Raw genomic sequence first — 15,566 nt, 5'->3', positions numbered from 1 at the left:
ATCTGATATCAAAATTAGGGACCAACCCCCAAATGGGACGAATAAAAAGTATAAAATTTGGACCATGTCAAAATGGGCCCATAAATATGTAAGGATGTAGCGAAGCACACAGGGCCAGCTAGTGTTGGATTCAAACGCAAGTAAAAACGAGCTAAGCTTGGCCGGGTCGGATCTTACGATCCTATTACGGTGACCTGTCATAACGTCCATAAGGCCCAACATCAATTTTGGGCTTGACGTCCACCCATTCCACGGTACTCCACAACTGTCGCCAGCATTAGGAGGTGCTGCGGTGGCCTCCCATTGTTGGAAACCGCAAATATCATTTTGAAATCTTCCAAAATTTATACAGAATAATATTTTTATTTATTTTATTTTCAAAAAAAAAACCAAAATCATACAAAGCCAATGTACCCACTGGCCACCATTTCGTTGCCATGCAAGCATGCCACCTAAAACCACAAATTGCAAATCTCTTGAAATAAAAATGTCATTTTTAAATAATTAATACCTTTCAACTTTCAGAATGTCTGGTAACTAAGCCACATTGTGAAAGGCAAAAAATGCAGCAGGTGCCTTTTTAGTTCAGTTAACTTGAGAATAATTTTAATACGTTTTAAATTATATAATTATGAAAAAATATTTTCAAAACGGAAGCCAAAACTAAAGAACTCAATTTAAGCAATGCCAAAATTGGGCCATAGCCACAATGTGCATTGTATTTTAAGGTCGCAAAAGAGGCAGGAAAATCTTTAAATAGTTTAGTTTTGCAAAAACCAAAGTTAAAAAAGCAAAGCTTTTAATGTTTCTGATATGACATGGATACGAAGCCTATTGAACTTAGATAAAATCGTTTCAGATTTGAGTATAGCTCCCATATATATGTTCGTCCAATTTGCTATAATAATACAATAAACTGGTCATTTCTCAATAGTTTCTCTCGAAATTTGGCAGGAAGGATTTTCTCTTAACTCTCGACATTACTGGGGAATTTCATTGAAATCGGTTTAGATTTAGTTATTACTGCCACTGCAATCGCATTTATTGTCCACACAACTCTTTACCAAACTACTACCACTACATCTAAAGAGTTTGGTCGAAATCGGCTCAGATTTAGATTAGTTCCCATATATGTTCGTCAGATTTTGGGTAATTGTCATTTGTCAACCGTAGTTATTACAGTTTGAACATATTTGCTCTAAATTTCATACGGATAATAAATAACCCATCTGAAAACATCCCCCGACGTCCATCGAAATTGGTTCAGAATTAGATATAGCTCCCACTTTGGTAGGTTTAGAATTTTATAAAGTTGGCACCATCCACGCCCAAGTATGATCCGAAACAGTCTATAAACAGATATAGCTCCTATATAAGCCGATTCCCCGATTTAACTTCTTCAGCCCTTAGAAGCTTACATTTTCACCAAATTTAGCTGAAATTTGCTGAGATTTGCCCAAACCCCTATCTTATGACTTATAACATATGTGTTACTGGAATCGGTCAATATTGTGATATAGGCCTCCTGGAGTACCCATATCCCGATATGACTTCTTGAGACCAAAAGAATTCAAATACAAACTCAGTTAATAAGAGTAAACTTTTAGCGGATTCCACGGTGGTGGGTTCCCAAGATTCGACTCAGCCGAACTTAACATGCTTTTACTTGTAAGTATTGAGAATGCACAGCAAGCTCCTTACTGGCTTGGGTGTATATGTCCAAAATGGCATGGGTCTTGACCCATTTCAACCTAACCTGATCTAACATAAACTAAAATTCTTATTCATAGTACTTCTTCTTTTAGGGTGATTTTTTATGAGCAATAAGAAAATTTTCCAACGAAAAGATAATAGCTAAAAAATCACCCTTTATATTTAAAAAGTCATTCGAAGAACTTGACAATGCTATACATGATGAAGGGTATATATGATTTGGCCCGGTCGAACTTAGCACGCTTTTACTTATTTCCTTTTCGTTTGTAAAGAGGACGTCTTATAGATGCTGTTTAAATGAAATGTACACAAAATATGTCAACCTAAATAGAAGCTATAAGACCTTCAAAATAGAAAAATTTTGTACTTAAACAAGTAAACAGGCGTTAAGTTCGGCCGCGCCGAAGTTTGGATACCCACCATCTCGGGTATATATGTAAAAAAAAAAAATGTTCCGACTTGGACCAAATACTAATAAGTACAAGTCATTGTTCCAATGTGGATAACAAAATATTGGTCTTTTTAGTAGCTATATCTAAAAATAAACCGATCTGAACCATATACGATACGGATGTCGAAAAGCTTAACAAAATCGGATTATAAATGCGCCTTTTATGGGGCCAAGTCTTTAAATCGAGATATCGGTCTATATGTCAGCTATATCCAAATCTGAACCGATTTGGGCCATGTTGTAGAAAAATATCGAAGAGCCTAACACAACTCACTGTTCCAAATTTCGGCGAAATCCGACAACAAATGCGCCTTTTATGGGCCCAAAACCTTCAGGAGATCGGTCTATATGGCAGCTATATTCAAATCTGGACCGATCTGAGCCAAATTGTAGAAGAATGTTGAAGGGCCTAACACAAATCACTGTCCCAAATTTTGGCGCCATCGGACAACTAATGAGCCTTTTATGTGCACAAAACCTTAAATAGAGAAATCGGTCTATACGGCAGCTATATTCAAATCTGAACCGATCTGAGCCAAATTGAAGAAAAATATCGAAGAGCCTAACACAACTCACTGTCCCAAATTTCGGCAACATCGGACAACAAATGCGCCTTTTATGGCCCCAAGACCTTAAATCGAGAGATCGCTCTATTTGGCAGCTATATCCAAATCTGGACCGATCTGGGCCATATTGAAGAATGATGTCGAATGGCCTAACATAACTCACTGACCCAAATTTCAGCAAAACCGGATAATAAATGTGGTTTTTTCGGCCTAAGACCCTAAATCGGCGGATCAGTCTATATGGGGGCTATATCAACATATAGTCCGATATAGCCCATCTTCGAACTTAACCTGCTTAGGGACAAAAAAAGAATCTGTTCAAAGTTTCAGCTCAATATCTCTTTTTTTAAAGACTGTAACGTGATTTCAACAGACAGACAGACGGACGGATATGGCTATATCGTCTTAGATTTTTACGCTGATCAAGAATATATTTATAGGGTCGGAAATGGATAATTCGATGTGTTGCCAACGGAATGACAAAATGAATATACCCCCATCCTTCGGTGGTGGGTATAAAAACGGATTTGATATCCAATTGAGGAGCCATGCGTTTGGGGAACTGTCCTACCCGAAAACATCTCCCTATTATATAAAAGCTGTTTGATGTTTAAGTTGACTGATTTTCGGGAAATTGATACTCATTTTTGAGACAAAGTCCCTGGGGTCCATCCCACCCTCAAACAGAATTATTAACCGGTCATGCCATAATGGGGATCATATAAAATTTATAGGGCAAGTGTCTCTCTAAACCGGAATTATTTACTAATACGATGATATAGGACCCAAAAGAAATGTATTTGGGAGTGGAGTAAAAATTTACCCAGGAACCGAGAAGGGGCACACTTTCACACATCAATGAAAACTTTCCGATTAAAGTTTAAACTCAATGATAAGGAACTTTTTTTTATAGCCGAGTCCGAATGGCGTGCCACAGTGCTACACCTCTTTGGGGAGAATTTTTTACATGTCCATAGATGGCAAATGTCGCCGACATTAAAAGGGTATAGCCGCTTTAAATTTTGTCCGATTTTATCTCCAGGATGTGAACGCAGGCGTTCAGCGTTATAGGCGGACATAGGCTACAGTGGCATGAATTCGATATACACATTCAGGACGAAATGTCCCAACCCTAAAACAATATTAGGGAGTTAAAGAAAGCGCAGTGGAGCGGGCCCGGTTCAGCTAGATTTCATAAAAATTGGATCTGCTTTGTATATAGCTCCCACATATATCATTCATCCGATATGGTCTTTTAAGGCTATAGTAGCCAAAGTTTTGGTACGATCTTTACAAAATGTGTTTTATTTGACATCCCAATACGTGTGCAAAATTTCATTAAAATCGGATCAGATTAACCTATAGCTCCTATATATTGGGTTGCCCAAAAAGTAATTGCGGATTTTTCATATAGTCGGCGTTGACAAATTTTTTCACAGCTTGTGACTCTGTAATTGCATTCTTTCTTCTGTCAGTTATCAGCTGTTACTTTTAGCTTTCTTTAGAAAAAAAGTGTAAAAAAAGTATATTTGATTAAAGTTTATTCTAAGTTTTATTAAAAATGCATTTACTTTCTTTTAAAAAATCCGCAATTACTTTTTGGGCAACTCAATATATCTTTCATCCGAAATGGCCTTTATAAAATTGGAGTGAAATGTTTTATTTGAAGTCTTTGTACGTGTGCTTAATTTCATAAAAGTCGGATCAGATTTAGATTTGGCACCTATATATATATATATGTCTCTTATCCGATATGGGCTAAGCCTGTAGTAGACAAAATTTAGGTCCTATCTAACACGGTTCTATACAATATTTCTATAGGTGTGCGAAATTAAAGTCTAACTAGATTTCAATTAAGGTTCCATGTTTTAAAAGTAGTACGTAGATTCGGTGGCGTAGGTTATTATATAGTCCTCTCTGTCCGATTTTTACTTTTCCTTACTGATTTTAATGTCTTTTGTTTTTCAGAAAAATTCAACATTTCCCGCCAAAATTATCAATACTCGTAAGTTTTTTAATTCCCTTTGCAAGACTGTGGAATTTTCCAGTCATTTCATTTTCGTGCACAATTCAAATATTTGTTCTAATTTCCGTTTGCAGCACAGATTAGTCACAATCGCTCATGTTACTGCACGACTATAATAGAAACCACATATGGAACGCCCCAAATAATTGTAAATTGCGAGCAGTGGTTTATACCTCCAGGCAGGGAGTTTCCTTACACTTAACAGGTGCTAGAAGTCAGAGATAAAATTCACTTACCATTTGAATTGGCGCCATAATTAAGGCGTTGACCCTTAACGGCGACCAGCAGTAGCAGCATAGCCACAACTAACAAATTGGGCACTCTCATGTTAACATGAAAACACCACATTCTCATTGTTGCAATTAGTCACGCCAACTCACTTTTGGTAATTTTCAATAAAATTTTTCTCGCGTTACTTACAAAACTAAATTTAAACACTTAAATTATAACAATTGTTTAAAGAGGTAGTTATTATTTTTTAATTAGCTCGATGATAAATTTTAGCAGGAAAATAAGCTTTTTTTCGGTTCAAATTTATGGGCTAAAAGCTCTTTTGTTTTGTTAAACAAAAGTTTAAATCATATGTTATATTTATTATTATGATTTTTTTTTTTTTTTGGTATTGGTTTTTTTGTTTCCAGATTTAAAACGACCTTGCCAAAGCCCAGATTTTCTTGTTAATGACTTCACAGCACACGCGTCTGTACTGTTTTTTTTTTTCTTTCTTCTTAAACTGCTTTTTTGCTCTCTTAACCGAACTCAATTCATTGATGCTTGTGATCCAACTGAAATCGCTGTAGCACTGCATAGCAGCTTTTATATTCTCACATATTTTTCTTTAAACCTGGCTATCAAAGATTTAAACCAAGCTGCTACTCTCTACTAAACATGGTCGCATGGCAAGAACATAAACAGAACAGCAAAATAAAAGAAAAGAAAAATACAAATAAGGCAGTAGGCAGGGCGAAACAATGAAAGTTTGAGGTAAAATACAAAATTTCCAAATTTATTTTTTGAAATTTTTAAGACATCATAAATTTAAAATTTATTGGTGTGTTCTATAACCGCTTTGTGAATCAGTTGTTCATGTTTATGGGTTGTATTTTTTTGAAACAAGCGTTAAACTTCTTTGATGTTTCAGTAATACATAATTTTTTATTGGCCTAATAGTAAATGGGGCTTAAAACCATTCCATTCCATATCTAACACTTCCAAAGATAGGCCCAAACTCTATGAAACCTTCTCATGGGGGTATTCCCAACAGATCTTCGCCAGATAAGATTCAGTTTGAAAAGTAGCATCATGGAATGAGACAAAAAGGGACTGAATTCGCTCTACTCCTATTGTGATTTGATAAATAGAAGATTCGGCTTAGAGGTCAAACTTTACACCAAGTGTTTACAGCTGCTGTTGGATCGATCTATACATGCACTGTAAAATGTTTGTCCCAATTTTAAATATTCGAGCGAAAGATGAGCAAACCAAAGATTATAAATTTTCTAACCTTTTTAGGAAACATCCCCTTTGCTGAAAAGTTTTTTATTCCCACCACCATAGGATGGGGATATACTAATATATTCACCTCGTAATATTGATCTAGGACCCCATCTTATATATAACAAATAAAAAGGCGTTAAGTTCGGCTGACCACCTCGGGTATATATAAAAACCACCTTTCATCAAAATTCGGTGAAAATTTCATACCTTATGTCCCATATCAGTTATATCAAAATATGTTCCGATTTGGACCAAATACTAAAAGTACACTAGCTATATCTAAAAATAAACCGATCTGAACCATATACGACACGGATGTCGAAAAGCCTAACATAAGTCACTGTGTCAAATTTTAGTGAAATCTAATTATAAATGCGCCTTTTATGGGGCCAAGACCTTAAATCGCGATATCGATCTATATGCCAGCTATATCCAAATCTGGACCGATCTGGGCAAAATTGAAGAAGGACTTCGAGGAGCCTAACCAAACTCACTGTCTCAAATTTCAGGGACATCGGACAATAAATGCGTCTTTTATGGCCCCAAAACCTAAAACCTAGATATCAGTCTATATGGCAGCTATATCCAAATCTGAACCGATCTGTGCGATATTGCAGAAGTATGTCAAGGGGTTTAACTTAACTCACTGTCCCAAATTTCGGTAACATCGGACAATAAATAAGCATTTTATGGGCCCAAAGCCATAAATCAAGAAATCGGTCTATATGGCAGCTATATCCAAATCTGAACCAATCTGAGCCAAATTGAAGAAACATGTCGAAGGGCCTAACACAACTCACTGTCCCAAATTTCAGCGAAATCGCATAATAAATGTAGCTTTTATGGGCCTTAGACCCTAAATCGGAGGATCGGTCTATATGGCAGCTATATCCAAATCTGGACCAATCTGAGCCAAATTGAGGAAGATGTCGAAGGGCCTAATACAACTCACTGTCCCAAATTTCAGCAAAATCGGATAATAAATGAGGTTTTTATGGACCCAAGACCCTAAATCGGAGGATCGGTCTACATGGGGGCTATATCAAGATATGGTTCGATATAGCCCATCTTCGAACTTGACCTGCTTATGGACAAAAAGAGAATCTGTGCAAAATTTCAGCTCAATATCTCTATTTTTAAAGACCGTAGTGTGATTTCAACAGACAGACGGACGGACATGTCTAGATCGTCTTAGATTTTTACGCTGATCAAGATATATATACTTGATATGGTCGGAAACGGATATTTCGATGTGTTGCAAACGGAATGACAAAATGAATATACCCCCATCCTTCGGTGGGGGGTATAAAATATGTCGTAGAGCTTAACACAACCCACTGTCCCAAATTTCAGTGAAATGGGATAAAAAAAATACCCCTTTTGTTGTGCCAAGACCTTTAATCGAGAGATCGGTCTATATGACAGCTACACCCAAATCTGGGCCGATGTGGGCCAAATTGAAGAATAGTGTCGAGTGGCCTAACACAACTCACTTTCTCAAATTTCAGCAAAATCAGATGATAATTGTGGCTTTTATGGGCCTAAGACCTTAAATCGGCAGATCGGTCTATATGGGGGCTATATCAAGATATCGTCCGATATAACCCATCTTCGAACTTAACCTGCCTATGGACAAAAACAGAATCTGTGCAAAGTTTCAGCTCAATATATATTTTTAAATGACTGTAGCGTGATTTCAACAGACTGAAAGACAGAGGACGGACGAACATGGCTAGTTGGTCTTTGGATACCCACCAACTCGGATATATTGGGTTGCCCAAGAAGTAATAGCGGATTTTTTATATAGTCGGCGTTGACAAATTTTTTCACAGCTTGTGACTCTTTAATTGCAATCTTTCTTCTGTCAAATATCAGCTGTTACTTTTAGCTTGCTTTAGAAAAAATTGTAAAATAATTATATTTGATTAAAGTTCATTCTAAGTTTTATTAAAAATGCATTTACTTTCTTTTAAAAAATCCGCAATTACTTTTTGGGCAACCCAATATATACTAACATCATTATGTCAAGAAAAATACTACATATGTAAACCCTTAGCAGCTTTATCGAAATATGGTCCGATCTGGACTACGGTATAGTCCAATCTACTCCATATTCAGGATGTGTAAAGGTCTAGTGCAACTCAGAGTACCAAAATTCAGCGAAATCGGGTAATAAATCCGCCATCTATGGCTCTAAGACCTTATATCGGGAGATATATCCAAATATAGGCCGATCTTAGCAATATTCAGCACAAACATCAAGGGTTGTAAACAACTCATGGTGGCAAATTAAATCAAAATGGGATACTAAATCTGGATCATATAGTGATCCTGGACCATACAGTGCATGAATGTCGAAGAGCCTAACACGGCTTTTCGTGCCAAATTTCAGGGAAATCTGTTAATAAATGCACCTTTTATAGACCGAAAAGCTTAAAACGCAAGATATGTGGCAGTTATATCCAAATATAGCCCGCCTTGGCTCAAAGTCGGTAGGAACGTCAAGGGTTCTACCATAGCTCATTTTGATCATGTGGCTTCCCTGTCTGCGAGACATAATATCTATCCGTTCTTGTGTTTGGGGAAAAGGGAAAAACTCTAGCAGTTATGGTAAAACAGACGTGATTAAGGCACAACGATTCCGGAACTTATGCGTAGGGGGACGGAAAGTACGCCCAAACAATGTCTATGTGGCTTCTCTGCCTGAGGCACATTATGTCATCGGTCATAGTGCAGCCCTATCTGGATAGCCTATGAAGCCTATCTCATGTCATATAAGCTATACAAATAACCAGATCAACTGCCTTTCTTTTTGTCTATTTTTATACCCACCACCGAAGCATGGGGGTATATTCATTTTGTCATTCCGTTTGCAACACATCGAAATATACATTTCCGACCCTTTAAAGTAGATATAGTCCTGATCGTCGTAAAAATCTAAGACGATCTAGCCATGTCCGTCCGTCTGTCCGTCTGACAATCTGTCCGTTTGTCTGTTGAAATCACGCTACAGTCTTTAAAACTGGAGGTATTGAGCTGAAACTTTACACAGATTCCTTTTTTGTCTATAGGCAGGTTAAGATCGAAGATGGACTATATTGGACTATATCTTGATATAGCCCCCATATAGACCGAACAGTCGATTTAAGATCTTAAGGCCATAAAAGCCACATTTATTATCCGATTTTGCTGAAATTTGGTACAGTGAGTTGTGTCAGGCCCTTCGACATCTTTCTTCAATTTGGCCCAGGTCGGTTCAGATTTGGATATAGCTGCATTATAGACCGATCTGTCGATTTCAAGTTTTAAGCTAATAAAAAGCGTATTTATTGTCCGATGTCGCCGAAATTCGGGACCGTGAGTTGGGTTTGGCCCTTTGACAGTTTTCTGCATTTTGGACCAGATCGGTTCAGATTTGGATATAGACCGATCTCTTGATTTAAGGACTTGGGCCCATAAAAAGCGCATTTATTGTCCGATTTCGCTAAAATTTGGGACAGCGAGTTATGTTAGGCCTCCCGACATCTTTCTGCAATTTGGCCCAGATCGGTCTAGATTTGGATATAGCTGGCATATAGACCGACCTCTCGTTTTAAGGTCTTGGGCCCATAAAAGGCGCATTTATTGTCCAATATCACCAAAATTTGGGACAGTGAGTTACGTAAGGCCATTTGGCATTCTTCTTCAATTTGCCCCGGATCGGTCCAGATTTGGATATAGCTGATATATAGACCGATCTCTCGATTTCAAGTTTTGGGCCCATAAAAGGCGCATTTATAATCCGATGTCGCTGAAATTTGAGGCAGCGACTTATGCAAGGCTTTTCGACCTCCGTGTCGTATATGCTTCAGATCGGTCTATATTTGAGTTTAGCTATCAAAAGGACCAATATTTTGCTCTACAAAATTGAACAATGACTTGTACTTATTAGACCACTCAATGAGGGGCCGAATTCGGTCCAAATCGGACCATATTTCGATATAGCTGCTATGGGGGCATAAATTATGCATTTTTCACCGGACTATGACGAAAGGTGGTTTACATATATACCCGAGGTGGTGGGTATCCAAAGTTCGGCCCGGACGAACTTAACGCCTTTTAACTCGTTTTATTACGATTTGATTGTGTTCACATAAATTCCAATATATTACAGAAAAGTATGTTAAGCATGTAACAGGTGTTCTTAACCCATTTGAAATAGTACTCAATCATGCATTCGCCTGATAGCAAATATTTGAAATGTCCCCGATCAAATTGTAGTTATTAGTAGAATTTGATTAAAATTATGCGAATAGCTTATTACACCACAAGCTGTTTACAAGAACATGTTTGCAAGACATGCCTTTTTAAACCACTTACTCTGGGTATAGTTAAGCGTATTTAAATGAATTTTTTTTAGTTAAGCACCTACACTTACTTAATAAATGTAAAGCTGTAAATCTGGAAAAATATCAGCTTAAAAAGATTCCCAAAGAGTGTAATGATAGTAGATTATCATCCAGTTTTCTTCAGATTTCCCTGCAATTTCCACCGCTGCTTTCTAACATTGTCCATCTTGCTCCAAAATATATAAAAAGTAAAAAAAGGCACTAAGATCGACCGGGCCGAACTGTGGCAACCCACCACCTCGGGTAAATATACAACCCCCTTGCGTCATAATCCGGTGAAAAATGCATTATTTATGCCGCCATAGCAGCTATATCGAAATATGGTCCGATTTGGACCAAATTCGGCAGGGACATTAAGTGGTCTAATAAATACAAGTCACCATTTATTTAATTTTTTTTCAATATTGGTCTTTTTGGCAGCTGTATCTAAATGTAGACCGATCTGAACCATATACGACACGGATTTCGAAAAGCCTAACATAAGTCACCGTGAAAAATTTCAGCGAAATGGGATAATAAATGCGCCATTTATGGGGCCAAGACCTTAAATCTAGAGGTCGGTCTATATGGCAACTATATCAAAATCTGAACCGATCTGGCCCAAATAAAAAAAGATGTCGAAGGGCCTTACACAACTCATTGTCCCAAATCTCAGCGAAATTGGACAAAAAATGCGCCTTTTATGGGTCTAAGACCTTAAATCGAGATATAGGTCTATTTGGCAGGTATATCCAAATCTTACTATTCCAACTTTCGGCGAAATCGGACAATAAATGCGCCTTTTATGGGCCCAAGATCTTAAATCGAGGGCGGTCTATATGGCAGCTATATCCAAATCTGCACCGATCTAGGTCAAATTGAAAAAGGATGTCGAAGGGCCCGACAAAACTCACTGCCCCAAATTTTAGCAAAATCGGGTAATATAAAAACACCTTAAATCGGTGGATCGGTCTATATGGGGGCCTAACACAACTCACTGTCTTAAATTTCAGCAAAATCGGGTAATATGTGTAACTTTTTTGGGCCTAAGGCCTTAAATCGGCAGATCGGTCTAAATGGCAGCTATATACAAATCTAAATCGATCGGGGGCAAATTGAAGAAGGATTTCGATTGGCCTAACACAACTCACTGTCCCAAATTTTGGCAAAATCAGATAATAAATGCACCTTTTATGGGCCCAAGACCGTAAATCGAGAGATCGGTCTATATGGCAGCTATATCCAAATCTGGACTGATCGAGGCCAAATTAAAGAAGAATGTCGAGTGGTCTAACACAACTCACTGAACCAAATTTTAGCAAACTCGGATAATAAACGTGGCTTTTATGGGTCTAAGACCCCAAATAGGCGGATCGGTCTATATATGATACGGTCTGTAACGATATCGGTCGAACGCGTAGAGCTAGCCGCTTAAAATTTTGCACAGAAACTTAATATTGGTGTAGGTCACTGGGGATTGCAAATGGTCCATATCCGATCAGATGTAGATATATTGGGTTGCCCAAAAAGTAATTGCGGATTTTTTAAAAGAAAGATTTTTATATAGCTCCCATATAAACCAATTTCCCGATTTGACTTCTTTAGCCCCTGGAAGCCTCAATTTTTGTTTGATTTGGCTGTAATTTTGCATGTAGTGTTCCGTTATTACTATTAATAACTGTGCCTAGTACAGTCCAAATCGTTCTATAAACTGATAAAGCTCCCATATAAACCTATCTCCCGATTTGACATCTTGAACCTCTACAAGCTGCAATTTTTGTCCGATTTAGTTGAAATTTTGCATGCAGTGTTCCACTATGACTTCCAACAACTGTGTTAAATACGGTCTGAATCAGTTTATAGCACCAATCTCCCGATTTGACATCTTGATTTGACATTTTTGTCCGATTTAGCTGCAATTTTGCATGTAGTAATTTGTTATGACTTTCAACAATTGTGCTTAGTACGGTCAAAATCGGTCTATAACCTGATATAGCTCCCATATAAACCAATCTCTCGGTTTGACTTCTTGAGCCCTTACGATTTGGCTAAAATTTTGCACGCAATGTTCTATTATGACTTCACATAACTATGCCAAGCACGGTTTGAATCGGTTTATAACCTGATATAGCTCCCATATAAACCGATAGAGGCCAACGTTGCGCAGAGGTTAGCATATCCGCCTATGACGCTGAACGCCTGGGTTCGAATCCTGGCGATATCATCAGAAAAAAAATTTCACCGGTGGTTTTCCCCTCCTGATGCTGGCGACATTTGTGAGGTACTATGCCATGTAAAACTTCTCTCCAAAGAGGTGTAGCACTGCGGCACGCCATTTGGACTCGGCTATAAAAAGGAGGCCCCTTATCATTGGGCTGCACTCATTGATATGTGAGTAGTTTGCCCCTGTTCCTTAGTGGAATGTTCACGGGCAAAATTTGCAATTTGCATAAACCGATCTCCCGATTTGACTTGACTGAAATTCTGAATGTAGTGTTCTGCTAAGACTTCCGATAACTGTGCCAAATGCGGTCCGATTCGGTATATAACCCGATATAGCTCCCATATAAACCGATCCCCCGATTTAACTTCTTAAGTCCACACAAGCCGCAATTTTTGACCAATTTTCCTAAAATTTTATATGTCGTATTCTCCTAAGACTTCTAACGACTGTGCCAAGTACGATCCGAATCGGTCAAGAACTTGATATAGCTCCCATATAAACCGATCTCCCTATTAGACTTCTTGAGCCCTTACAAGCCACATTATTTGTCCGATTTTGCTGAAATTTTGCATGTAGTAATGCGTTATGACTTCCACAAATTACCTGGTATAACTCCCATGTAAACCGGTCTCTCGATCATCCTTGTTCGTTTCCTAGAAGCTTTATGTTTTGCTAGTTTGTCTGAAGTTTTGTATGTAAAATAATAAAGTTATGCCCTTATGGAAAAAAAAAATGATGCCTCCATAACGGAAAAATGTGTCAATTGTTATAACTTGCACGAAAAGCCACATAACCTATGAACAAAATGAGATATTGATCTAAAAATCGGTTTGCATACCTCGCTTTTTTAACAATTAAGTGGAGGTACCTTTTTTGGAATCAGCTTTGGAAAAGCCGTTGGCTACTATTTATGATTAATAAACTCTGATAAATTTATGCAGAATTGCTCTTTGGGTTCGTTTTGTTATAGTCCGTTTACATTCAATTTATGGAGGAAAAGTAAAGTGCATTTTTTACTGATCTGTGTTATTCCGTTGGCTACCTGTTGGGGTTAAGTTTGTTACAGAAACCACATTTATTTGGAAGTTTTAAGGAATTTCCAACGTACATCTGCTAACTCAGGTCTAAAATTGAAATTATTATTGTTACAATTGCCCAAAATGCGGAAATAAAAAGTTTAAAATCATTTTGAGCATGAGATTTGTTTCATCAAACCACCTTAAATGTAAGATTTTGTTTAATCTTAAATAAAAACTCATAAAAATATGACACAGGGATATGAGGTTGTAAAAACGTCATCACCCTTATAGTCATTCGTTCATTTATCTTATATGTTTTCTTTGCTATTTTTACAAATAAAAGTTAGAACAAAAAAAATTTCTTGAAAACTCCTTTGCTCTTTTACTTTAAAACGCACTTCCGTTTACCATTAAACATTAGAATTCTTTTCTTATTGTATTAGGTTTAATTTATTCTAACTCACACGCCTTTTTTCCCATCATAAAAATTAAAATGGCATGGACTTTAAATAGCCTTGAAATTTATTAACTTTGATAAATTTTTATATCGCTTCATAAAAACTGATTAATTATAAAGATCAAAGCCAAAATCCAATAAACAAAAGGTATTCTTTAAAAATAAACTTCACAAATTTAAATGAAAATTGACATTTACTCAAGCAAAATATAATTCCATGTAGGAGGATAACCACATCGTTTAAAATAATGAACATTTTTATTACAATTTGGGATTTATTCATTAGGGGAATAGAGTGATAAATCACTTAATTGGACTAAACAAATCGGAACAGATCAAAGAATTGCATAAAGTACTGAATTAGAACATTTGAAAAGAAAGAGAGAAATTAAAATTTTTCAGAAATATTGATAAATTGATTGCTGATTGCAACATATGCTGTATATTAAAGTGGGAACTAAGTCAAGTTACTTCATCTCTACACCATAAAAGATCCAGGTATGGGATAACTATGAGCACCACAATGGAGGCTGGAGCTTGGTCCTTTGAATCGGAGCTTGCTCACCTATAGAAACTAGACGAAGATTGCCAACTCCACATATAAACATGTGGCCACAACAATAACCACAAAAGACAACTATGGGAATTTTCATAAATATTGAATGTTTTCTTGAATTCATATCTATTTTGCTAGCTGAGGCTGAGGAACACTAAGTTATCACTTTTCAATATTTTGAAAAAATAGTGTCGTGCCAAAAATAAATGTCAAATAATGAACCAATGCACAGTGGGATAGAGTGGAAAAACAAGTGGGAAAGTACTAAGTACAGCCGGGTCGAATATTATATACCCTTCACCACAGCGACGTAGCCAAGAATTCATACCCCCAAATTTTTTCAAAATCGGAAATTGCCAAACTTCGTGTTACTGTGAAATTGGTAAAGATACCTCAATTTTTATACCCACCACCGAAGGATTCATTTTGTCATTCCGTTTGCAACACATCGAAATATCCATTTCCGACCCTATAAAGTATATATATTATTGATCAGCGTAAAAATCTAAGACGATCTAGACATGTCCGTCCGTCTGTCTGTTGAAATCACGCTACAGTCTTTAAAATAGCTGAAATTTGCACAGATTCTTTTTTTTGTCCATAAGCAGGTTAAGTTCGAAGATGGGCTATATCGGACTATATCTTCATATAGCCCCCATATAGACCGATCCGCCGATTTAGGGTCTTAGG

The 15,566-nt window shown here is 37.1% G+C and overlaps 1 protein-coding gene across 1 annotated transcript in view; it reads right to left on the bottom strand.

Moving 5' to 3' along the window:
- The window catches only part of LOC106085424 (uncharacterized), a 38,895-nt gene extending 33,399 nt beyond the window's left edge, over window positions 1-5,496 (bottom strand). The window contains 1 exon segment of the mRNA XM_059361477.1: window positions 4,993-5,496. Coding sequence (XP_059217460.1) covers window positions 4,993-5,110 — 118 coding nt within the window. The 5' untranslated portion in view covers window positions 5,111-5,496.
- Between the last annotated feature and the right edge of the window lie 10,070 nt (window positions 5,497-15,566).

The sequence above is a fragment of the Stomoxys calcitrans genome, chromosome 2, assembly GCF_963082655.1.
Source record: "Stomoxys calcitrans chromosome 2, idStoCalc2.1, whole genome shotgun sequence".
Taxonomy (NCBI): Eukaryota; Metazoa; Arthropoda; class Insecta; order Diptera; family Muscidae; genus Stomoxys; species Stomoxys calcitrans.
This window is presented reverse-complemented; position numbering and strand designations above follow the sequence as displayed.